This window comes from Schistocerca piceifrons, chromosome X, assembly GCF_021461385.2.
Source record: "Schistocerca piceifrons isolate TAMUIC-IGC-003096 chromosome X, iqSchPice1.1, whole genome shotgun sequence".
Lineage (NCBI taxonomy): Eukaryota > Metazoa > Arthropoda > Insecta > Orthoptera > Acrididae > Schistocerca > Schistocerca piceifrons.
In genome coordinates this window covers 94,957,744-94,983,034 of record NC_060149.1, presented here as the reverse complement: position 1 = coordinate 94,983,034, position 25,291 = coordinate 94,957,744, and the positions used below count along the sequence as shown (strand labels likewise).

The following is a 25,291-nucleotide window of genomic DNA, read 5'->3' as shown; positions in this document are numbered from 1 at the left end:
ACGAACGACTAAATGGGCGATGGTCCACGTAGCCGTCTCGGATGACTGTGCATATCAACAATGAGCGACATCGGACTGATAATAATATTAAGATCATCTATTGTATAGGTAGCCCCTTTTGATCGTTCTGTCTCTCCACTTCTGTACCTTGTTATGGGTAACCAGTTTTCTTCTCTCTCCCTCTCCCTCTCTCTCTCTCTCTCTCTCTCTCTCTCTCTCTCTCTCTCCCTCCCTCTCTTTCCAACGTGATATGTTATTCCACAAATGGTAAAAGCTGCTACAGCTCAGTCAGACATCTTACTTCATTCTAGTTTATTTGTGATTGTGTTCCGCTCAGTGCATTTTACACGATCGTCTGAAAAAGGACAAATTAGGAGATTTCCATCAGTTTCCAGTCGGCATATGCCTTCTTTTGCCTAAAACATGAGGCGCATCCTAGGCTGGGCTTTCATTAAAACCAAAAGAGTCAAGCTTCCTGACATGTGCCCACGCTAAAAACAGTTGTAAGAGCATGGGGTATGTTAGCGCTATCCTGGAGTACAGAAAGTCATAGGATTTGGCAGGTATTGAGAAAAGAACATAGTAGGACGAGGATTTTAATACTGCCTTTGTTTATGGAGAAGGATAAAAGCAAGTCTCAGGTAAAGCGGCAGGTATCATACTACTTCACACTTACCCAACATGTGATGCAATGTCATCACATTACTCAGCAAGTACTCTTCACTCAAAGCAAGGATCATCACATTACATGGCAATGACCCTATGCGCAAAGCAAGAAACGATGACCGATTTTCTTGAATAGATTGCTCAGAAATCCGATGACTGAAGGTCAGTTTCGTGATAGATCAGCTCACTCAGATAAGTAACAAAACTCATTCACTGTTCTTCATGAATGATGGAAACATAGCTCTTCCTCAGTGTGCCAGAGCTAAGTGGAAACTTTGCCCCGTGGGTTAAACGCTGTATTAGTAGCAAGAGGTGATAGCACTCTACTAGTTAGTGCGCTGGCCATGTGAAATGAACAGCAACGTGTTTCCAGAAACTTAGACCATATGTGAACGATATCATATATAAACATATATCTGTCTGAATCTTGTCTTTCTGGGGAGAGATCACTCATTTAATGAATTTCGTGGGAACTCGGACCTGAGTGAATTTAAGCCCCTAAACTTTTATGAAAAAAAATTCAGTAAGTTTAGTTTATTGAAAACTTTGCTGTATTCACACTATCATTGGTATCAGGAAGGTCTCATCCTGCTATTTGTGAGCGCATATATTCAAAAATGGATTAAAATGTGTGTGAAGTAGTACAATAATTTGGCTTCGGCCGTTAGTGAAATATTAGCAAATGTCTACACATGAAACGAAAATGATACACATACCCTAACATTCTGCGCAGTAATTCCACTACATTTACTGTCAGATGCCCTAAATAAAGGAAATCAATGGCAAGACTAGCCCTCTTTATACCTATTCGCAGATGGGTGAAGCAGTTTGCCTCACAATTTTCTCCAACGGTGGTTTGTTCTCCAGACGCCACAGTGCTATACATGGAAGCAATACTTTGTCTTTAAACACTTCTTACTTCGTTCAGAGCATTTTCGCGTGCGGTATACATATGTGGCGTGGAATTAGAAAACACTACAAAACACTTGTGTGGGGAAACTGCCGGAGAGCCTGAAACTGGTGGCCATTGTCGCTTAACGATGGTGTCAGTCGGGTGGTTCACCTCCTTGTCTCGCACACAAATACTAGATCATTACGCTCATCAGCAAATCTAAACAACAAGAATGGATTTTCGCGAATTGAAGAAATATGCGGAAATTAAAACCGAGTATGAACCCTGTGATCTACATACCTAAAAGTAAGACATTAATATAATGATCAAATGAAATAAATCATGACAGATTAAAAGGACGTACACTGAAAACATTGTGATAACAAGTATGTGACAATTTTTATGAGTAGCATACCCTACTACATTTAAAATTTTTGCTTTAAACTATTGCTAAGAGTGACAGCGTCTGCAAGACATTCAGTGTTCTTTGTTTTATTTTCCGATATCGCTATCGATATTCTTTCGGAACATAAGTGTAGCTACATCATACAACTGTCTTTGTTCGATCGACACCTGCGGAGTTGGCTGAAGCATAGTACGTTCCTCAGTTCAATTTTCCTTAAATATGTCGAGCAACGCGCGTAAGAGTTACAGGCAACGACGAAGTTTCATCCTCCGATCATTGCTAGGTTATACAGTTTAATCACCGTTTTGAGATATGGGAATGAATTACACAGTTACATGAAAGGATATCGATTGTAAATGTATAAATGAATACGTGATTATGCAGCAGTCACTTCCATAAAGACTGATGATTCTCAGTGGCCGTCTGTTACATGATACTATGTTCAGCTACACATTTTTATACATTATAACAGGAATCTAAGATTCTATCACTTTCGTACTTCATCTTCGGAATAATATTTGTTATTCATCATCTGTCAGTGAAACGTCAGAGTCATAGTTCGGACAAGAAATATGCTTTATATATTATTGCACTCAGTTGTTCTTACTTGCCATCTACAGAATCTAGATGTCGATGTACCTATACGCATCATGCTCCCAAGTTAAATTTCTGGCATGTTGTCACTTCTTTATGGACGGAAAGATACCTTTTGAGTTTCATTCAAATCGATAACTGCTTTCATAAAGACGCAAGCATCGTTAATGCACGAGCAATCATGATGGTATAAATAGTAGTACCACCTGTTACCCATTTTTGTACATGAGTCTGAGGGAGAAGTAACAAGTGAATTTTTGTGAGCTTAAATCAGAGAATGGTCGGGGTAAACTCGAGAGAGGCGCGGCGAGTTTTGTCAGAGACAAAGATGGCATTAAGGTCGTCCTGCAGCCATTCTTCTTGCTGTCTAGAGCAGGCCCTCCCTGGGGCAACCGCCGGAAAAAAAAAGAGGGAAACGAAGTTTACAGGCCATACCAAGTCGTAAATGATTCTTATAGCCGAGAGAGGATGGTTCAGCACCAAGATGTGGGCGAACTGCAGAACGACTTCAGTTCATTACATAGTGACTTATTACTTTCCAGTATAGCTGCGGGCGATGAGCTCAATAGCTTCTTCGTATGTTACAAGAGTGCTTCTCGACGGATGTGTCTATTCTTCAGACTACATTTTACCATCCCTATGTGGATAAAGGACCATGACAGATAATTATCCCTGTTTATTTCCGTGTTACACACTATTAACTACAAAATAATTGCGTTGATGTCGTATCATATTTCGTATTACGTATTACATTATTTTGTAAATAGATTGTTTACATTATAGCACTATTTCCGGATACTGTGAATTTTATATTGTAAAGAGGACCAAATACATTTATGGGGATGGTAAGAGCTAGAGTATGAAGCATCACCCCAACATTTATCAAACTTTGTGGAGATGTTCATCATGCAACAGATATTAAATGATTAAACTCGCCTTCTATTTGGAGAGTGCAACCCCTCCCCCCCCCCCCCCCGCCCCCGACAGGCACTAATTTACTCTTCTATTCGTGGTGGCATGGTAGCAAACGGCATGAAACACATGCTGTCTCAGTTCAAGATATTGGACGCTAATATGAAAGTTCACGTCGTTTCATCACATCCCACACACAGTCTTCGGGTGCAAATCGGGGGACCGGGCTGACCAATCAACGATCCGTGCATTCCTCAAAGCGTTTGTAGTCTGATCTATAGTATGTGGCCTTGCATAGTCCTGTTGGAATGCTACCTTTGGTTCTCTGGTCACGAAGGACATGATAAAAGGGTCTGCCATTCTAGTGGCGAGCATTCAATGTCCCTTCAACAATTACGGAATCAGTCCTGTTTCACATCCAGTAGTTCCCCACACCATGATTCCAGGAGTTGGAGAGATGTGGGTCTCGAGAATCGGTGTTTCTTGTGACCTTTCGCCAGGTCGTCTACGGGCACGTTAAGGTCGATTTGCCACCACAAACAGAAGCGACACTCGTTGCTGAACGTCACAGAATGCCACTCAGTATGCCAGCAGACTCTGCATCTACTACATGCCAATTTCTGTCGTCTATGGTGTGGAGTCAGCGGTGAACGACACATGGCAACTTAAAATCTCAACCCAGCGTCCAGTCATCTTTTAACACCGATCCGTGATGACACTCTGCCTATAACCGCTGCCTAGATTTCAATTGTAGTCGTTTGCCTATTCTTCACAGCCAGTCAAACAATCCTACGATCTTCTCGTCGTTTATTGCTTCCCGAAGAACCAATGCCCACTTTTCTTGACATATTTTTGTCCTGAGCGGATGTCGTCACCATTCGTTCTGCAATCATTGTACAACAGCCAACTTTCGGTATGATACTCTCATGTCCCTCATGCCAATGATCTGATGGTTCTGAAAGTAATTAAGTGGCGGTAAGCTGCACGTGCGCGTCATCTTTGCACAATTTTTATGCATTGTAACGATGCAATAACAGCAAACAAATGGTATCGTTATAGGCAGTGTAAAAGGTGCTTGTGCAATATCGGTCATGAGTATGTGATTGGACACATTATTTCCTCGCTATAACTACCCAGAATGTCGTTCTTAATAAGGAGACATCGTCAGAAGTGAAAGTAATGTAGTGTATCTACAACTTCATCTACATCGTCCGCCTGCTTAGCTGAGTGATAACGAGCTCGCCTACCATGCATGGGGCTCGGGTTCGATTCCCGGACAGGTTAGAGATTTTCCCCGCCAGTGGATAGGGTGTTGTGGTTTCCTCATCACTCATCATCACAGCCGCGTATGTCGCTCAGTATAGCGCCATTTGCACACGACGGCCGAACTTCCCCGGACGGGGTCTCTCGGCCAACAATGCCACGCAATCATTTCATTTCGTCTACATATACATAAATACTTCGCAAACCACCGTACGGTGTATAACGGAAGATACCTTGTACCATTACCAGTCATTTCCTTTCCTGCTCCACTCGCAAGTAGAGCGAGGGGAAAATAACTGTCTAAAAACCTCCGCAAAAGCCCAAATTTCTAACATTTTATTTTCCTGGTCCTTTCGCGAAATGTACGTTGGCGGCAGAAGAATCATTCTGCAGTCAGTCTCAACTGCCTGTTCTTTAAATTTGCGCAATAGTGCTTTGCAAGAAGAGCATCGTCTTCCATCCAGTGATTCCCATGTGAGTTCAACACGAAGAAGTTGTGTGTTGATGGAATCTACCGGTAAAAAATCTAGCAGCCCGCCTCTGAATTGCTTCGGTATCTTCCTTTAATCCGACTAGGTGCGAATCCCAAACACTCGAACAGTACTCGAGAAGCTACATTTTCCCAAAATTCTCCCAATAAAACTAAGTCGAGCGTTCGTCTTCCCTACTGCCAACCTGACGTGCGCATTCCATTTCATATCACTTTGCAACGTTAGCCTAGATATTTAATCGAAGTGACTTGCCAAGTTGCACCCTACTAATGCTGTATTCTAACGTTACAGGACTATTTTTCCTATCCATACGCATTAACTTTCATTTACCTACATTTAGAGCAAGCTGCCATTCATGAAATTTTGTACAAGTCATCTTGTAAGAAAGTGTAATGGGATAGTTACCTTCACTGTGCACATGAACGGCTTGACAAAAAAATGGTTCAAATGGCTCTAAGCACTATGGGACTTAACTTCTGAGGTCATCAGTCCCCTAGAACTTAGAACTACTTAAACCTAACTAACCTAAGGACATCACACACATCCATGCCCGAGGCAGGATTCGAAACTGCGACCGTAGCGGTCGCGCGGTTCCATACTGTAGCGCCTAGAACCGCTCGGCCACCCTGTCCGGCAACGGCATGACAAATACTGTTCTTAGCTCCCTGAGGCTGTTCACGCTGTGCGCAGACTGTGCAGTTGTGAACAAAATATCACACCTCTATAAACTTTTTACGAAGACTTAAAGGTGATAGGTACTTGGATGAAAAACAGGCGGCAGACCCTCAACATAAATAAATGGAATGTAATGGTCGTAAGTAGACAAAAAGACCTGGTAGCATTTGGCCTGTACGATCAGTGATCATTCGCTGAAACCACATACAACTTATACATAACCGTATATTTTCGGGGTAATTTAGGGTGTAACTACCCTATAAATGAAGCCGACGGGAAGGCAGATGTCATGCTGAGACCTATTGGAAGACCCCCAAATAACTGCTTCACCTAAAGGCAAGGACGCTCACAAACCTCTCGTTCCACCTATTCTAGAGTATTGTTTACTGGCTTGGGGATGCTGATCAAGCAGTATTTACGGAAGAAAAGAAGGTATTAAAAGAAATGATGCGCGCTTCGTCGTGTGTTTGCCTATACATTGCGGGAATGCCCCGGAAATACTCGCCAAAATCCGATGGGAGGCGATACTAGAATAGCGCTGTACGTCACTCAGAACTTTACACATGAAACTACTACCGTCCACTTCCCACTATCAGCCAAGAAACATATATCTTTCCCCAACTTAATGACTACGAAAGCGAAGGATGAGGAATTTGAATGCGCGCAGAGCGGCATCGACAGTCTTTCTTCGTGTATACCATCCGAAATTGAGAAGGGAAGGATAAAGGTGGGAAGGGGAATAATCTTTCAATACACCATCTACCCGCCGACACATACCATTCTGTGGAGTTTTGAGTACATATCTGATGTAGTAGGGTATAAGTGTACATTGTTTCCCACGCGTCAGCTATGGACTTGATGAAATATACGTACTTTTATGTTATGTGAGAATGATTGGGTAGATACAAACCTTGAGATCGCTTCTACTCATCGACGTTCGGCTCTAGTTGCATCTGCGACTTTCCGTAATAGAAAAAGAGAGGTGGCTATGTCGTATATTACAAAGGAAAATTGCAGTTAACAGTCGCTATTTGCGTTATATTTACAATTGTGATGCACCCTCACATGTGAAAGGCCTGCACATTATGTTTGCAACCCATTGTGTTCATATATCAAACGTTCATGAAATGAAATAACAAAATGCTAGTGTTACAAACAAATGCTAGACCCACTATTTGTCTTATGTAATAACTTAAGTGTACACCATCCCTACATGGATGAGAAAACACTCGAAACGGGTAAAACGCAATAAAATAAATTTGATAATATAGTGACTGTTTGCTCAGTAAAATCGTCTTGATCAAAGTATCTCGTCATTTGCGACAGTAACATATTAAGTTTAGTTTTTGATGTTTAACACAGACGTCTATTACAACAGTCTCCTGAACTGTAAATGTGGTGAGCGGCCATCATTTTCAAAGGAGAGTCTACGTCCATTGTTAGTGACAGATGGGTGCTTTATCCTGGAATGCACTGATATGTCAATGATTTTTTCTACAATATTGCAAATCATTTCCTGCTATTAGGGCACTCAGCTGTGAAAACCAAACAACTTCTACTCTGATGTCTTATTGCTCCATGCTGGAAATGTTATTAGTCTCATTAATTTCAGAACCTTAAACGAAGCACTTTTCCTACGTAGGCTTTCATTTATTGTGAAATAAATACTCATTTCAGTATTTAGCAGTTACCTAATTGCACCCACTTGGGCATTATCAGGCTATATGCCAATAAAATTGTTACGCTGACAGTATGTTATGATCCACACATCAGTATGAGAAAAAGGTAAACATGTGATGCTTCCCCTAACAACAGTCTCGGACAAGTTCAGTGGGTAGGGGTACAACCATTAAATATGTGAAGTCCACAGATTTCATTTTAATCGAGAACTGTAAAGAAAGGAATGGGAGGTTAGAGTTTAGCCTAAAATCTCATCTACTGGGTTCGTGGTTCATATGTTGAGTCTTAAGAGGCAACAGTAAAAAGGAGATTAATTAAGGACGAAAGACATCTTATCATAAGAAAAGTGCTTGGAACAAGGAAGGCACAATATGAGAAGGTGCCAAGAAAACTCAGGGAACCCTTAACAAAGTCAAGATGAGTTCGTAAACACCATTACCTTAAATTGGTGCATAAGTACATAGCGTCTTTCCACATATAATAATAATAGATATACATAAGAGAGACTTTAGTCATCAATAGTATATTCTCCTTCACTGTTTACAACAGTCTGCCAACTCTGGGGTAACTTTTCTACTTCGCGACTGCATAAGTCACGTGGTTTGGAGGCGAAGAACTCGTCTAGTCATGTTCGGAGCTCGTTTTCATCCGGAAAGGAAGTTTCTTGAAGGCTGTTCGATAGAGAGCGGAAAAAGTGAAAATATGGGGGCGCAGCATTAGATGAATAAGGTGGGTACGGAACGACTTCCCAACCCAACTTCTGTATAGTGTTTTTTGGTAGTCTTGCAGAATGCGAGTGGTCGTTATCGTATAGTAGCATTACTTCACGCAGTATTCCTGGACGTTTTCCTTGGACTGCGTCTGCAAGACTAGTCAGTTGTTGACATTAAATGTCAGCAGTGATGGTTACACCTCGGGGAAGCAATTCGGAGTACACCACATCATTGCTGTTCCATCAGGTACATAACGTTATCTTCTGGGATGCGCAAAGGTCTTTGTACAGAGAGTTGCTGCTTTGCTTGGGCTTAATCATTACTTTCTCTTCCTTGTGTTACCGTAAAAACACAATTTCTCGTTACCCAGTAACGATGCAGGATAGGAATGGTAGGTGTTACTGACGAGCCAGTTGATGAGAAGCAAGCAGTGATGCTGATTTTTGTGAGTTTGGCTTAGAGTATACCCACACACCCGATTTTTGAACCTTCCCCACTGCATGCAAATGTCACGCGATGGTGGGATGTTCAAAATTCATATCTGTTAGTTCTAGAGTACACTGGCTTGGACTACAGTGGATTAACGCGTTTAAGCGATCTTCATCAAACCCTGAAGGTGTTCCTGAACGTGTACAGTTACTAATGTCAAAACAATCATCCTTAAAACGAGAAAACCATTTTCTAGCCGTGCTCCGTCCAATGACATTATCCCCAAACACGGCACAAATGTTTCTAGCTGCCTTCGCTGCTGTCACCCCTCTACTGAACTCAAAGACTTTGTCGGAAATGTTCCGATTTCTCCACTTGATAATCCTTTTTTCAGCATCTCCATTTCCTATCTCCAAATGAAAAAATGACGATATATACACTCAGATGGCAACAGTGAACTACAAATAAAAAATTATAATCGGTAAACAAACCCATACCAACCGGAATACCAGTATGAAAAACAAAAACGCTACGAGATTATGCACCAGCCTAATACATTGACGTCATTACAGACGGCGTACAAACTCGAATTGGTGGAAGGACCACTCTCGGCGGTTCTCATAAATAACCTAAGAAAACCACACAAATCTAAATGGCTGGATGTGAGTTAGAACCTCATTCCTCCCGAATGCGAGTCTAGTGGGTTTAACTCTGTGCCAAGACAGTGGTTCAAGATTTTGTAGATGATCGAAATTTATGACAGTATCTATACATTCCTTGGTATATTTTACTGATAGAGTAGGTTAATGCTGCTAACATCGGTTAGAGCCACCACCAAAATGTTCATCTGACAGTACCTCAAAAGCTTGTTGAATTCCGGTGTCTGCCCGGGTCACGTCATAAGAATTTACGAACAAGAGTTCTCCAGCTTAGAAATACGCCGTGAAAACTTCATATCGCACCTCAAAAATATGTTTTATAGTTTCTTTCCTCTTCTTGTATTTTTTAAGCGGTAGATAGCAATAATTATTTGGCGTGAAATTCGTACGCATTAATTATTACTTACATGTCTCTACAGTGACGTTGACAGTTAGATAAAGAGATTTATGAAATCTATACTCAACTCAATAAATCATTCTCTTTTTACATAATAGTGATTTATCTCTTTTCCTGTTTTTCAGCTATAACCGTATGGCACTGTATGGACAGCAATATTATGAGTAATTTTTATAAAACAATGAGTTGATTCCGGAATAAAATTAGTGAAATATTATTGAAACGTAAATTACAATGTGTACTACTTCACAATTTCTATAAATAAGGCAGCTGCGTAGCCCTATATTCTCAGATCTGTTCCGAACACCGCACATCCTGGCTCACTAGCAAGTTGTGTTGCGCAGAACTTGGTTAACACTGTGGATAGCTTCTCGTATGCCTAAAACAGTATAGCAGAATGTCAGAAAAATTACTTAGAGACGAGCGTTGGCAATTCTTTTTACAGATACTGTAGCGATGACTGTCTTCTCCACAGAAACTCCAGCATAGACATGGAATTACAAAAACGGAGTGAATATTTCAAACATTAAAATTTGCAACTACTCAGAATTCCCGCCTCATTGAGGTGCATACTACATCACTAGTGAACCAGTGGGAGAGTTAGGAATGGATGTAGGGAACAGAGGACTCATCCTCTCAAAAGTGATACACGGACAAAGTAAATAAGAAAACTAATAAATAAATAAAAGAAAAAAAATATCTTGTGCTGTATAGCGCTTAAGAGGAAAATACCCTAAAATACCGGCAGATTTTCTTAAAATAAGTCAACATATTTCGCTGCCAAAGTGCAGTAAGGCATTGACTATTGTGAACGTGCACAGGAACGGAGAAACCAGCGGAAACGTCTCGACACCGACGTGACTGCAGCCCGCAGTGCACCAGCAAGGATACCTGTGGCCACCGCCGAGGATTCTCTGTCCCAGTCCGAAGAGGTAAACACAGCTCTATCATTTACAAAACCCTCAAGATCCGTCTTAATACACAATAAAATTGGTTACAGATAAGAGGCACACTCGAACAACGTTGTAACAAACATCAAAAAAAGTTTGCAGCGAAGAAATAATAAAGTCTGGAAATCACAGATAATGAATAAATATGAAAGTTTTACTGACGTTAAATCTAATACTCATACGTAAAGGTAATGGCTGTATAATACTGACCCCCATTCAGTACTACGTAGGGTCATGTTCATTATCGAAAACAGTCTTGTTCCATCTGGCAATTCATGCATTTAAAATGTGACTGGTATATCATTCCTCTCAAAGGAACTGTGCCTGTTCTTTGAAAGATACTGAGTTCCTAATTGGTTTTCTAGTTCAAACCACAATATCTCCATTATAAATCAAATTAAGGGCTTGTGGGACTTTGAAAAGCGTTTCAATCCAAGAACACGCTAATGAGACCAGTGCCGAATATTTCCAGCAGTGTGTGTGGGGCATTATCGTATCGGAAAATGCAGCTCACAGCTGGGGAAATTGCTTGCGTTACGAAGTCGCTTACTACTCTTTGACAACGCTCATAAGTCACCTTGAAGTTCAATTTCAGCGTGGGTCTCGTCGATAATGGCAAACCATTGTGGAATATCCGCTATACAGTAAAAGTTGGAGAAGATATTCTGAAAGCTATCCACCTCCTAGTCTTTCCCATATGTACACACGTCTTACAACACAGACATGTTTAAAATCATAGTCTTTGCACGAAATGGTTCCATTGGTAGAAAGTCCAGGTGCTGTGTAGTTTGGAACAATGAAACATCACCTTTGTGTTGTTGACGGATGCAAAAGTGTCTCTTTAATGTTCAACTGTTGCCTGATAACTTTAGTTTTTCTTATAGTATTATATTAATTGGACGGATATTTCACACCAACTCTCAAGTGTGTCAGGATACAAGATAACCTTCTAATAAATTATCGAATGATGTCCACGATGCACCAACTAACAGAGTGCTGACAATTTGCACGGGTGGAAAGTGTGTAAGGTCCGATACGACGCTAAAGAGACACAAAATAACACTATGGCACAGAAAACTTCCAAAGGATTTCTAGTAGAAGGATACATTAAAATACCTCATTAATGTTACAGATAAGTAGAAATTGTAATCTCACAGCATGGGGTTCACTTTATTTGGACCAAAGCATGTTCATCACACACTAATTATTTTATGAGGCTACAGCTACTACAGTAATGACATCTAAGTAAAGTTAAACAAAGTTTTTCTTAAAGGAGTTTCATGGTTGTTGCGCAATTTATTAAAATAATTTTATTGAAATTTGCGTTTGAAAATCCATAGAGTGGTAAGTAACGCTAAATTTATAAAAGGATAAGTCTGCTGTAACTAATAATACATGGTATTACACTACTGGCCATTAAAATTGTTGCACCAAGAAGAAATGCAGATGATAAATGGGTATTCATTGGACAAATATATTATGCTAGAACTGACATCTGATTACATTTTCACGCAATTTGGGTGCATAGATCCTGAGAATCAGTACCCAGAACAACTACCTCTGGCCGTAATAACGGCCTTGATACGCCTGGGCATTGAGTCAAACAGAGATCGGATGGCGTGTACAGGTACAGATGCCCATGCACCTTCAACACGATACCACAGTTCATCAAGAGTAGTGACTGGCGTATTGTGACGAGCCAGTTGCTCGGCCACCATTGACCAGACGTTTTCAATTGGTGAGAGATCTGGAGAATGTGCTGGCCAGGGCAGCAGTCGAACATTTTCTGTATCTAGAAAGGCCCGTACAGGACCTGCAACATGCGGTCGTGCATTATGCTGGTGAAATGTAGGGTTTCGCAGCGATCGAATGAAGGGTAGAGCCACGGGTCGTAACACATCTGAAATGTAACGTCCACTGTTCAATGTGCCGTCAATGCGAACAAGAGGTGACCGAGACGTGTAACCAATGGCACCCCATACCATCACGCCGGGTGATACGCCAGTATGGCGATGACGAATACACGCTTCCAATGTGCGTTCACCGTGACGTCACCAAACACGGTTGCGACCATCATGATGCTGTAAACAGAACCTGGATTCATCCGAAAAAATGACGTTTTGCCATTCGTGCACCCAGGTTCGTCGTTGAGTACACCATCGCAGGCGCTCCTGTCTGTGATGCCGCGTCAAGGGTAACCGCAGCCACGGTATCCGAGCTGATAGTCCGTGCTGCTGCAAACGTCGTCGGACTGTTAGTGCAGATGGTTGATGTCTTGCAAACGTCCCCATCTGTTGACTCAGGGATCGAAACCTGGCTGCACGATCCGTTACAGCCATGCGGATAAGATGCCTGTCATCTCGACTGCTCGTGATACGAGGCCGTTGGGATCCAGCACGGCGTTCCGTATTACCCTCCTGAACCCACCGATTCAATATTCGGCTAACAGTCATTGGATCTCGACCAACGCGAGCAGCAATGTCTCGATACGATAAACCACAATCGCGACAGGCTACAATCCGACCTTTATCAAAGTCGGAAACGTGATGGTACGCATTTCTCCTCCTTACACGAGGCATCACAACAACGCTTTACCAGCAACGCGGTCAGCTGCTGTTTGCGTATGAGAAATCGGTTGGAAACTTTCCTTATGTCAGCACGTTGTAGGTATCGCCACCGGCGCCAACCTTGTGTAAATGCTCTGAAAAGCTAATCATTTGCATATCGCAGCATCTTCTTCCTGTCGGTTAAATTTCGCGTCTGTAGCACGTAATTTTCGTCGTGTAGCAATTTAATGGCCAGTAGTGTAATTATACGACCTAAGCACCATGCGGGAATCAGTGCCGGGAAAGACTGCTCCGATCGCCGATACATTGTGCCTCGTTCCACGGACTCTGTCAGCTGGCGTATTATTTTAAAGCGTGGGAGGCGGGGAAGAGGGGGGGGGGGGCAGACAAAAGCGGACGGGGAGTGGGGGAGCTTGGAAGAAGTTCGAGAAAATAGTTTTAGTACTTCAGACTTGTGTGTCAGTAAAATACACACACAGAGCTGTCCAAACTTAAACTTTCCACAGTAACGGTTGTGCATCAACAGACTAGCTCAGATACTCTTGCTCGACGCCAGTACTTCAGTTGACTATTGCTGTCTGTGTATGATGGAATGTTCTTTTCGCTTATAAGAGTAGCTGTATTTATTAGGGTACATGAAGTAGCAGAACAATCGACGATTTTCACCTGAAAATCTTCATCTATTACTTCAAGAGCCTTTGCATGGTATGAAAATGGGAATGTTGTGTGCTTTTAGTGTTGCACGAATTACTGTACGTATCTTTGTCCAGCAATCCATAACTTCTCATGGTCATGTGAAGACTATATTGCAAAATTTTTCAGATCATCATCATCGTCATCATCATTTTCTTAGGGCCTTTGTGCTACTTCAACACGGGGTCTGCCTTGTTTCTACGGATTTGGCAACGTTAAAGTCAGAGGGTGGCCGGATGCCCTTCCTGTCGCCACCCCGCACCACCTGGGACGGAAATTAGTGTATCGCAGCTGTCTGCGTCGAGTGTAAGCTATGAAATAGTGCGAACGTGTTTCAAATGTCTGAGAGGCTTGTAACTGAGGCGGGACGTAAGTACCAGCCGGTATTCACCTAGTGGGATGTGGAAAACCGCCTAAAAACCACATCCACGCCGGCCAGCACACTGGCCCTCGTCGTTAATCCACCGTGCGGATTCGATCTGGGATCGGCGCTCTACCCGAGTCCAGGAAGCAGCGCATTAGCGCTCTCGGCTAACCTAGCTGGTGTTGCAACATTTTTCAGAAAACCGACAGTTATCGAAAAGACCTACAATTATTTCATGCAGGACAGTACAAGGGCGTACGTCGTCAATGCGTCAGTTAATTATGACGAGGTGAGTTTTTATGATAGGAACCATCCTCGTAAATTTGTCATATACACATTGACGGTGCGTGTACCTGCAGTAGTCTAGCATTAAGTAACCGTAAGTATTTTGTTAGCTGTTGGTTCTCTGAAAAAAGTTTGTAGTTTATTTTCAGGTACCCATCAGAAGTCATGGTTGTTTGGAAAAACATCGGCCCAATAATTCGCGTCAGTGTAACTACACGCCGCAGTCCTGTTTTCAAATCATACAGAGGCTCTTGACGTAACCGACGACGATTTTCATAACAACATCGATTGATTCGACAAATGCATGCGACACCCTATCAGCAAAAAAGAGCATCTTAGAATGTGCCAGTCCATCAAGCGCAGACAGCAACAGTAAGTTGTAGCACTCACGTTATTTGTCTGAACTGGTCTGTCGATGTATTATCGTTACGTAGTAAGACTTCAGTCTCTGTTTGTGTGCATTTCTGAGAGCAGATGCTGATACAGGTTGCCGCTTAGCGCTGGTGAAAGCGCTTAATTCGTACGTGAAACGGTCTGCATTTCAGTTCGCTCAGAATTTCATACTAAAGGTTTTTCTCCTCATTCTCTTTAAAAAGCGAAAATTTTCCCAAGGTGTTTGGTCCCTAGTGGTTATCCATTGTAGGCAAATTACCATACTACTTAATCTGATTTCTTTTACCAATGCTCTGAATAGTCCGGTGTTATCACTGTATCACTTCAAACGAATGCCAATACAGCTGCGTAACAAGCTTTCCAATCCTTGTCCCTTCACTGCTTCTACTCCGTTTTTAAGGACCCCGACGTTGAATCGACATTAAATTCTTAGTCTTAGTTCCGAATTTTCCGCAGTATCAGTGTTTACTTCCTCCGAAGACTGGCGGAAAATATTTTGTGATTTGAAACGAAACAAGCGTTGCTGACTTACTTGAATGCGCTGTTACTGTTAAAATTTTCAACACGGATATCCTAGAAATGTGATTTCCGTTTAACTCATCGGCATAGTTATGATATTCCCAGCGTGGAAAAATCCACGTCACATGTGGGACGTTAAGATAATTACGTTTTTCTGATTGCCTGCACGGTACATCGCCTTCAAAAAACATCGGAAAGGACAAGTTGTCCAAAAGCCAGTTAGAAGCTGACATCACACAACTCTCAGTGCCATCCCAAATAATACATTTTCATGGTCGGATCCAGCATGTATATATTGGACATTATGAGAGAATGTGCAGTACAAGCACTCGGGAGCCGCATTCGATACGAGCTGGATTTGAATACCGTTGCGGCGTTCTCCATTTATGTGTCCTGTAGTTTACCAAAGTCACTACAAGCGAATTTCGGAACTTTAAGTAAGGCGCGTCTTATTCCATCCGCTATCTGTATTAAAACTGAGTTAGATCACCTGCCTAGCGAGATCGCTAACAAAGACGAAGATTGCTCTAATTATCGCATTCCGTGACAGTTCTCCAGGAACAAACTGATTTCATTAAATAATATATGAACATACCCTATACTCAAGTATGTGTCGTATTCTCATACACGACAACTGTTTTTTCCCAAAAATCATAAAAAAATTCTTCTCTCTGCTTTGTATCCAACAGCTGTCAGTCTCTTGTTCATCATCTAATTTAGAACATAGAGTTATTCCACAGGTCACGGTTTTTGAAAGTGGGAGCGGTGCTACCGAGACACGAAATAACACCCGCTGACAGGTGTGACACTTCATCTCAGTTTTCAAAACATCTTGACTGCAACGTTCAACAGACGATTTCCTGGCTAAATCACAGCAGAAAAAGCGATACATGGTCACAAAAAGAGGAAACACACAAAGTAAAATTGAGGATTTTGAAACTTGAAGAACTGAAGAACGGGGAATTCAGTTATGTATGTAAGTCCTTTAATTATAATAAATGAAGTTTCTTATGTTTCGAGATTTCAAACTGCAGTTTGACGGTGAAGGAAAGTAGCCTTGTGAAGCGACACACAGCCCGTGACGTATACCTCTGGCTGATCGATGCAGCTCGTCCCCGTTTCTTTCACAATGTGCCTCCTCTTATTTGTAAAGATGTGATGCAGTTCTTAATCTACACGAGCGTTACGGCCACATCTTTTATTAGTTCATTATTAATGTGTCCTTTACCAATAGTGATTGTCTTTTGTGTTTTTACAGCAAAAACAACGTAATAATCGTAGATTTATGATTTATGGTAGCCATCAGTTTGTGTTACTACGTACGTCTAGGTTTGATTAGACATTCATGATAAAATGTTTGTTGTTAGCACATGAAACTCCTCGAACGCAAGAACTGAGCGTCGGTTTTGTGGTCCATAGAAGTCTCATAAACGGCAAAAAGGAAAATATCGTGACGCGCTTAATTATTCTTGTGGATTTGTTTTATCCACATCTGCATCTACATCATACTCCGCAAGCCACCTAATGGTGTGTAGCGGCGCCGGCCGTGGTGGCCGAGCGGTTCTAGGCGCTTCAATCCGGAACCGCGCGACTGCTACGGTCGCAGGTTCGAATCCTTCCTCGGGCATGGATGTGTGTGACGTCCTTAGGTTAGTTACGTTTAAGTGGTTCTAAGTTCTAGGGGACTGATGACCTCAGATGTTAAGTCCCATAGTGCTCAGAGCCATTTGAACCATTTGGTGTGTAGCGGAAGGTACTTTTTGCACCTCTAACTGAGCCCCCCAACGCTGTTCCATTCGCGAATAGCGCATGGGAAGAATGATTGTCGGTATGCCTCTGTATTGGCTCTAACTTATCGAATTTTCTCCTCGTGGTCATTACGCGAGACGTATGTAGGGGGAAGTAATATGTTGTCCGACTCTTCCCAGAAAGTGCTCTCTCAATAATTCAATAATAAATCTCTACGTGATGCACAACGCCTCTCTTGTAACGTCTGCAGTGGAGTTTTTAAAGCATCACCGTAACGCTCTCTTGTCGACTAAACGATCCCGTGACGAAACCTGCCGCTCTTCGTTGGATCATCTGTAACTCTTCTATCAGTCCTGTCTGGTAGAGAGTTCAGATAGAGGAACAGTACTCAAGAATGAGTCGAACAAACACCTTATAAGCCACTTTCTTCGTGGATGAGATACGTTTCCTCAATATTCTTCCTATCAATCTGAGTATGACACGTGCTTTTCCCACTATTTGTTTTATAAGGTCATTCCGCTTAAGGTCGCTCCGTAGAGTTACTCCTAGATACTTTACGGCAGATACAGTTTCCAGCGGTTTGTCATCAATAGTGTAGCTATACGTAGTGAATTTCTTCTCCTATGTTTGCGCAATATCTTACATTTATTTACGTTCAGGGTCAGCTACCAGAGCCTGCATCATTCATCAATTCTCTGGAGGTCATTCTGCAAATCGTTACTCTCTTCTGGCGTTGCTACTTTGTTATAGACAACCACACCATCTGTGAACAGCCTTAGAGACAATCCGACACTTTCTGCTATATAATTTATATATATTGTAAACAGTAACGGTACTATCACACTTACTTCGGGTACACCGGAAATTACTTTTACATCTGTCGATATTGTTCCGTTAAGAGCGACGTGTTGAGTTCTGTCTCCAAGGAAGTCTTGAATACAGTCGCAAATCTGCTCCGATACTCGATAAGCTCGTATTTTTACGCTAAACGGCAGTGCGGGACGGCATCAAATGACTTCCTGAAATCAAAGAACATTGCATCAACCTACGCGCCATTGTCTACGGCACTGTGGATCTTACAGAGGAAGAGAGCGAGCTGAGTTTCGCAAGACCTCTGTTTGCAGAATCCATGTTGATTTTATAGAGGAGAATTTCGTTCTTCAAGAACGTCATAATTCTCGAGCATAAAACATGTTCCACAATTCTACAACAGATTGACGTCAGCGATATAATTCTATAATTGTGCGCATCTGTCCTACGGACCTTCTTAAAAACTAGAATGACTTGCGCTTTCTTCCAGTTGCTAGGTACTCTTCGTTGCTCAAGCGATCTACGGTAAATTATTAGGAGATGGGGAGCAAGTACTTTCGTAGAATCTTTGTAGAATCTTATAGGTATCTCATCTGGTTCAAATGGCTCTGAGCACTATGTGACTTAACATCTGAGGTCATCAATCCCCTAGAACTTATAACTACTTAAACCTAACTAACCTAAGGACATCACACACATCCATGCCCGAGGCAGGATTCGAACCTGCGACCGTAGTGGTAGCGCGGTTCCAGACTGAAGCGCCTAGAACAGCTCGGCCACAGCGGCCTGCATCTCATCTGGTCCTGACGCCTTTCACGGGTAAGCGACTGTAGTTGTTTTTCTACTCCGCGATCGGCTATCTCAATATCTGGCATTTTGACGTTCGTACGACGATTGAAAGGAGGGACCGTGTTACGATCCTCCATAGTGAAACAATTTTGTACGCCCGAATTCAGTATTTCGGCCTTTTCTCTGTTATCTTCCGTTTCGGTGCCAGTATGGTCACCGAGTGAATGAACAGATGATTTTGACCCACCTACTGATTTTGCATACGACCAAAATCTCTCAGTGCTTTTACTCAGATCGGTTGACAAAGTTTCACTTTCAAAGTCAATGTGCGCATCTCTAATTGCTCTCCTTACTCTCATTTCGCTTCGTTCAACTCTCGTTTGTCAGCTAGGTTTTTACTTCTCTTGAATCTCAGGTGAAATTCTCTTTGTTTACGTATCAATTTTCTAACAGAGCTTTTATACCTTGGTTGGTCTTCGCCATCCCTTAAGACCTTACTCGGAAAGTATTTTTCTAGGGCATATTGCACGATCCCTTTGAATTTTTTCCATTTGTTTTCCACATCTTCGTCCTCATCACCGAATATTTGATGCTGACTGATCAGCTACTCTGAAACTTATATCCTGTCACTCTTGCTAAGCAGAAATATCTTCCTACCTTTCTTAATAGTCTTTGTCAGATCCGTTGTCACAGATGCTATCACACAGCTTTATGATCACTGATACCTTCCTCCACGTTAACTGATCCGATGTGTTCTGTGTGAAGCGCTCCACCACTAGAACTCCTGATCCAGGCGGTCTATAAAAGCATCTGATTACCATTTTTGATCGATCTTTAATACTTAACTTCACCCAGATTGATTCACAATCGGAATCCGGGATAACCTCGCTAGATTTCATCGAATTCCTTATCGCAATAAACGCACCGGCACCATTGGCGACTAACCTATCCTTACGATAAACATTCCAAAGTGGACTTAGGATTTCGTTGATATTATGTGAACTAATTATAGATACACACCTACAGGGTGACAATTATGGAACTATAGGAAAAAAGGTAAATTAGTTACAAACTATGCCATGAGTACACTTTATTCAACTTGTAAACGCCCCTACAGATATTCTGATTTATGTTATGACATGTTCGATATGCCTGCCATCTTTGGTGATGATGTGGCGCAGACAAGTAGCGAAATTCTGCTGGACTCACTGAAATGTCAGAACATCGATGTTTTCGATGACCGCCTACGCGGTGGTCTAGCGGTTCTAGGCGCTCAGTCCGGAACCGCGCGACTGCTACGGTCGCAGGTTCGAATCCTGCCTCGGGCATGGATGTGTGTGATGTCCTTAGGTTAGCTAGGTTTAAGTAGTTCTAAGTTCTAGGGGACTGATGACCACAGATGTTAAGTCCCATAGTGCTCAGAGCCATTTGAAGCATTTTTTCGATGACCACCTGAATGGTTGTTTTCAGCTGAGCAGTGGTTTGCGGGATATTGCTGTACATCTTGTCTCTAACATAGCCCCACAAAAAGGAGTCTCATGTGTTCAGATCTGGAGAATATGGCGGCCAATCGAGGCCCATGCCAGTGGCCTCTGGGTACCCCAGAGCCAGAATGCGGTCGCGAGAATGCTCCTCCAGGACTTCAAACACTCTCCTGCTTCGATCAGGTCCAGCTCCGTTTTGCATTAACCGCATCGAGTCGAAATGAGGGCCACTTTGGATAATGGGGATGAAATCATCTTCCAAAAGCTTCCCGAACCATTCGGCAGTCACGGTACCATCAAGGATTATTCCGTAATGGGACATTGCACACCACACAGATACCCGTTGAGGGTGAAGAGACTTCTCGATTGCGCAATGCGAATTCTCAGTCCCCCAAATGCATCAGTTTTGTTTATTGACGAACCCATCCAAATAAAAATGGCTGACGGCAAAAAAGGTGAGTGCGCATGCGCCTAGTAATTCCCATTATCCCCCGCGGCCAACCGTGTAGTTTGAATGTCCTAACGCAAAGCGTTCGGAATCTATGACGATTTTATTTGATATAGTTTTATAATTGTCACCCTGTATAATCTTACAGGAGTAATACTGTAAATGAAACGGCATTAGGGGATTCTTAATGGTTATTATTTTGAACTACTTCTGCTTTTGTAAAATGATCAGGAGAAAATAGGTCGTTTAGGTGCGCATAACGTGATCGGAAAACTGCAGTTAGTGCTTCAAAAAATGTTTGAGCAACGGCTTCACTGATATATTGAACCCGTATTTCGTATTAACTACTGGCACTATGACTGTAACATTTAAATATTTATAGCTAAATGTACGTACGTGTTTAAAAACGAACAATGTACCACGTAACGCTTGTAGACAGAAGTGATCCCAGTTCTCAAAAAAATGGTTCAAATGGCTCTGAGCACTATGGGACTTAACTTCTGAGGTCATCAGTCCCCTAGAACTTAGAATTACTTAAACCTAACTAACCTAAGGACATCACACACACCCATGCCCGAGGCAGGATTCGAACCTGCGACCGTAGCGGTCGCACGGTTCCAGACTGTAGCGCCTAGAACCGCTCGGCCACCCCGGCCGGCCGCCCAGTTCTCGCCAGAGTATGAGTACTCGAAACGTACCTCGAAATAATCCAAACTGTATCGCCATCCTTGCAGATGCTCACTTCGCTTGATCGTGCTACACGAATGTCTGACCTAAACGTCTGAATTAGGCCCTTTTATCATATAAGCCGATAAAATTTCTCTGGTGCATAGGATTAATTGAGAAAGAGACAGCAGAACTCTAACGACTGTACTTATGCACAGTAAATGAAAACATCAACCAGAGAGTAAACAATGACAAAGTTCTCTACATGATACTGGACGATCAGCGAATAATGGTGCATGCAATATCAAAAGAAAGAATGCGGCATATTTACATAATCAGCTTTACGTGAGTTTTTTTTTTCCAAGAATTAACTCGTTTGATGCATCAAGTTATTATTGTGGTTGATGCGAGGGTCCGGCAGCAGACGGAAGATGGTGACACTGTACCAGAAAATGTGTCGTCGATTTTATCTGCGGGAAAGTTTATGCTCAAATTTATCTGGACGGTAAAAGGGATTCTTCTAATTAATTTCCATGCAAAGGGTACAACAATAGTCGCCGTATGCAATTCGAGTCTTCTGTACCGACTTTATCAGAGGTACAACATATACCTGAATTATAATAAAGATAAAATTAAATCAGTTTCTTATGGACATTGCACCTGCTCACGGAGGTATTTTTCAACGGAAATACATAGGAATCTGAAATACGGCTTGTTGAGACATCCATCATTTTTACGAGAGTTTGACGTTAATTTTTTAGAATTTACTTGTAACAAACTTAGTCTTAAAATAAGAAACCTTGATATTTGCGAGTTACAGTTTACTGGTTATGAGTTCGTGAATTTATTTATAGCATGTATTCTAAAGAAATAGCACTCTATCCCGAAGAAAAAGTAGAGTCGTAGCTGACCCTCCGACGACACAGGTACCTTGCTCGCTCGGAGCAGCAACTAGGTCAGCCTTTAATCCTTTCGGGAGACACCAATCACTTACTGCCGTGTTATAGAGTAGTCTACCCAGCAACATCCAGAGAGATCTGGGGCAGATCCCTGCAATGGACCGAAGGTGCTGCCTTAACAGCCTCATCTTTTACTGAGCTGCTGTTCCTCTTATTAATAGGTAAGTTCTGATTAAAATGTATTCGATTTTTGCGATAGAATGATTAATTCAATGTAATCTATCGCTAAATAGAGCAAGTAAATTGGCGGGGTTACAGTATCTTAAAAAGATTCATCCGATTTCGCAACACTGTGTCTTCTACATGAATAAATATAGAAACTTTGTGTAAATGTCAATTTACGTATGGGGAAATATAGCTATTATATTATAACGAACCATCCGCTTTTACAAGGGTAAAGCTTTTCATGCATACGCATAGCCTTGGCGTACTTTCTACAATTCCGTTTAGGATCAAAGTTTCCATTTAGCATTCGCCAAAAATGTCACATACCGTGAGATCAGGTGACATTCGAGGCAAATGGTGCAGTGTGAGGTCCGTGCGCTTCTTACGCTGTACGATGTGCAGTGCCGTATTCTCAACGAAAATCACGTCACCCAGTTGTAAATTGAATTGCACATGTTGAAACAGAGAGCGTAAAACGCCATTTGCGACTGTGTTGTCATCTCGACTGGGCACCCATTGGGTAATGTGCGAGCGAGTGAACGAGCGAACTAGCTGCACCAAGGTGACGCTGCCGCCAACCACATCAAACGACAACTTACAACTGATGAAGTTGACGTGTTACTCCGTAACCAACTTCTAACAGCCCAAAACGCTATACACCTTTATTGCATAGCTACTGTAACGATAATATACTATAGGCATATAACTAGCAACAAATTCACAAGGGATGCTGTACCTCTATATAGACATTACGTCTGCTTTTACATTGCAGATGTAGCCATCAATACGACACGATCAATATTAGTCGCCCAATTAACCGAATTTCAGAGAGAGAGCTGCATCAAACCAGTCTCAGGACTGAAGACCACAACAACAACAACATACAGGTCAACCCCACATAGGGCAACCAAAATATCACTGAACGAAAAAAATATGCAACAAGGAATAAATACAGTGAAAGAGATTGCAGTTGCCAATGGTTACAATGTTTCCATGGTTGACACAACCCTAAACAAAGTGAAGAAAGACCCAGGTGCAAACTGCACCACAGATTGGTTGGTTGATTGATTTGGGGGAAGGAGACCAAACTGCGAGGTCATTGGTCTCATCGGATTAGGGAAGGAAGTCGGCCGTGCCCTTTCAAAGGAACCATCCCGGCATTTGCCTGAAGCGATTTAGGGAAATCACGGAAAACCTAAATCAGAATGGCCGGACGCGGGATTGAACCGTCGTCCTCCCGAATGCGAGTCCAGTGTGCTAATCACTGCGCCACCTCGCTCGGTTGCACCACAGAAGAAAAAGAGAAAAATAAATGTATATCTAGCATCCCATACATTGGCAATGTATCAAAGAAGATTGCAAACATTTAAAAAAATCACAAGGTAAAAATTGGGTTTTCTACATCTAATAAACTACAACAAAAACTAATGCAGAATATATAAAGTGTAATCATGATTCATATTCAGACTCTGGAATATACAAAGTAACATGCCAAGAATGCTCCATGTTCTACCTAGGACAAACAGGTCGAAGTTTGAACACCAGATACACAGAGTACCTTAAAGCCTACGCACGCAACAAACACACTACATCAGCAATAGCAACACACATACATAAAACAGGGCACCAATTTGGAAAAATAGAGCAAAATGTCAAAGTACTCCACCGACTCAATAAAGGACAGAAAATGGATTTGCTAGAAGAACTGGAGATATATTCCCATCACAGAAAATATAAAGATTAAATATTAAACGAAAAACTTGAAATTGAATCAGTGAATTTATTCAGATGTTTTGATAGTATATTAACACACAGAAATAAGCACAATTGTAAAAGTAAATTATGAGCCAAATTGTTAAAATAAATAACCCCACTATAAAAGCATATCATAGTCTATGGAGGACCTATAATGCTATCTCTGTGGACTACTTGTAAGAACATCTTTGTAACTGTTTTGTTTCATGTAAGATATTTTCGATGTTTAAAGTTACAACAAGTTTTATGTCATGTTTAGTGTGTATGAGAGTCTGCACAAATGGACCATTAGAAAACTATAAGTACAAATTCTTCTCAATTCCATCACTAACTTCACCAAAATAATCGATACCCAATTAAAAAATCGCGTGTTTCTTATATATTGCAGTAAAAGTCAGCGAAATGAAGCAGACTCACACATTGACAACATCAATAGAAACGGCAAAATACACACAAAAAACGCACTTGAAAATGGGAATCATTTTCCGAAACGCGTCGTGCGAAAAGTAAATAAAGAAAATCGTCACTGGTAGCAGAAGATATTTATATACAAACCTATTAAAGCTAGGCAGTGAAGAGCTGTGCGCTGACGTTGTGCGGCGCCATGCTAACGGTTTGGTTTGGTTTGGTTGATTCGGGGGAAGAGACCAAACAGCGAGGTCATGGGTCCCATCGGATTAGGGAACAATGGGGAAGGAAGTCGGCTGTGTCCTTTCAAAGGAACCATGCCATCATTCTAACGATCTCAAGTTTTGATAATCTGACGGCCGTATTAGGGCTGTCGTGGTAGATTACGCGCGTTTTGGCATCGAGGCAAGAGGGTTTTAGTACTTCGTTTGAGGTGCCGTCGGACGTTGTGGTGGCCGCCATTAAACCTAACAGCAATGTCTTCAGTCACGTCGCTGAAACGTGGCAGAC

General features: G+C 41.9%; 1 protein-coding gene across 1 annotated transcript in view; it reads left to right on the top strand.

Moving 5' to 3' along the window:
- The window catches only part of LOC124722195, a 417,264-nt gene that overhangs the window by 314,442 nt on the left and 77,531 nt on the right, over positions 1–25,291 (top strand). The window contains exon 11 of the mRNA XM_047247393.1: positions 10,599–10,709. Coding sequence (XP_047103349.1) covers positions 10,599–10,709 — 111 coding nt within the window. The remainder of the gene's footprint in view (positions 1–10,598; positions 10,710–25,291) is intronic.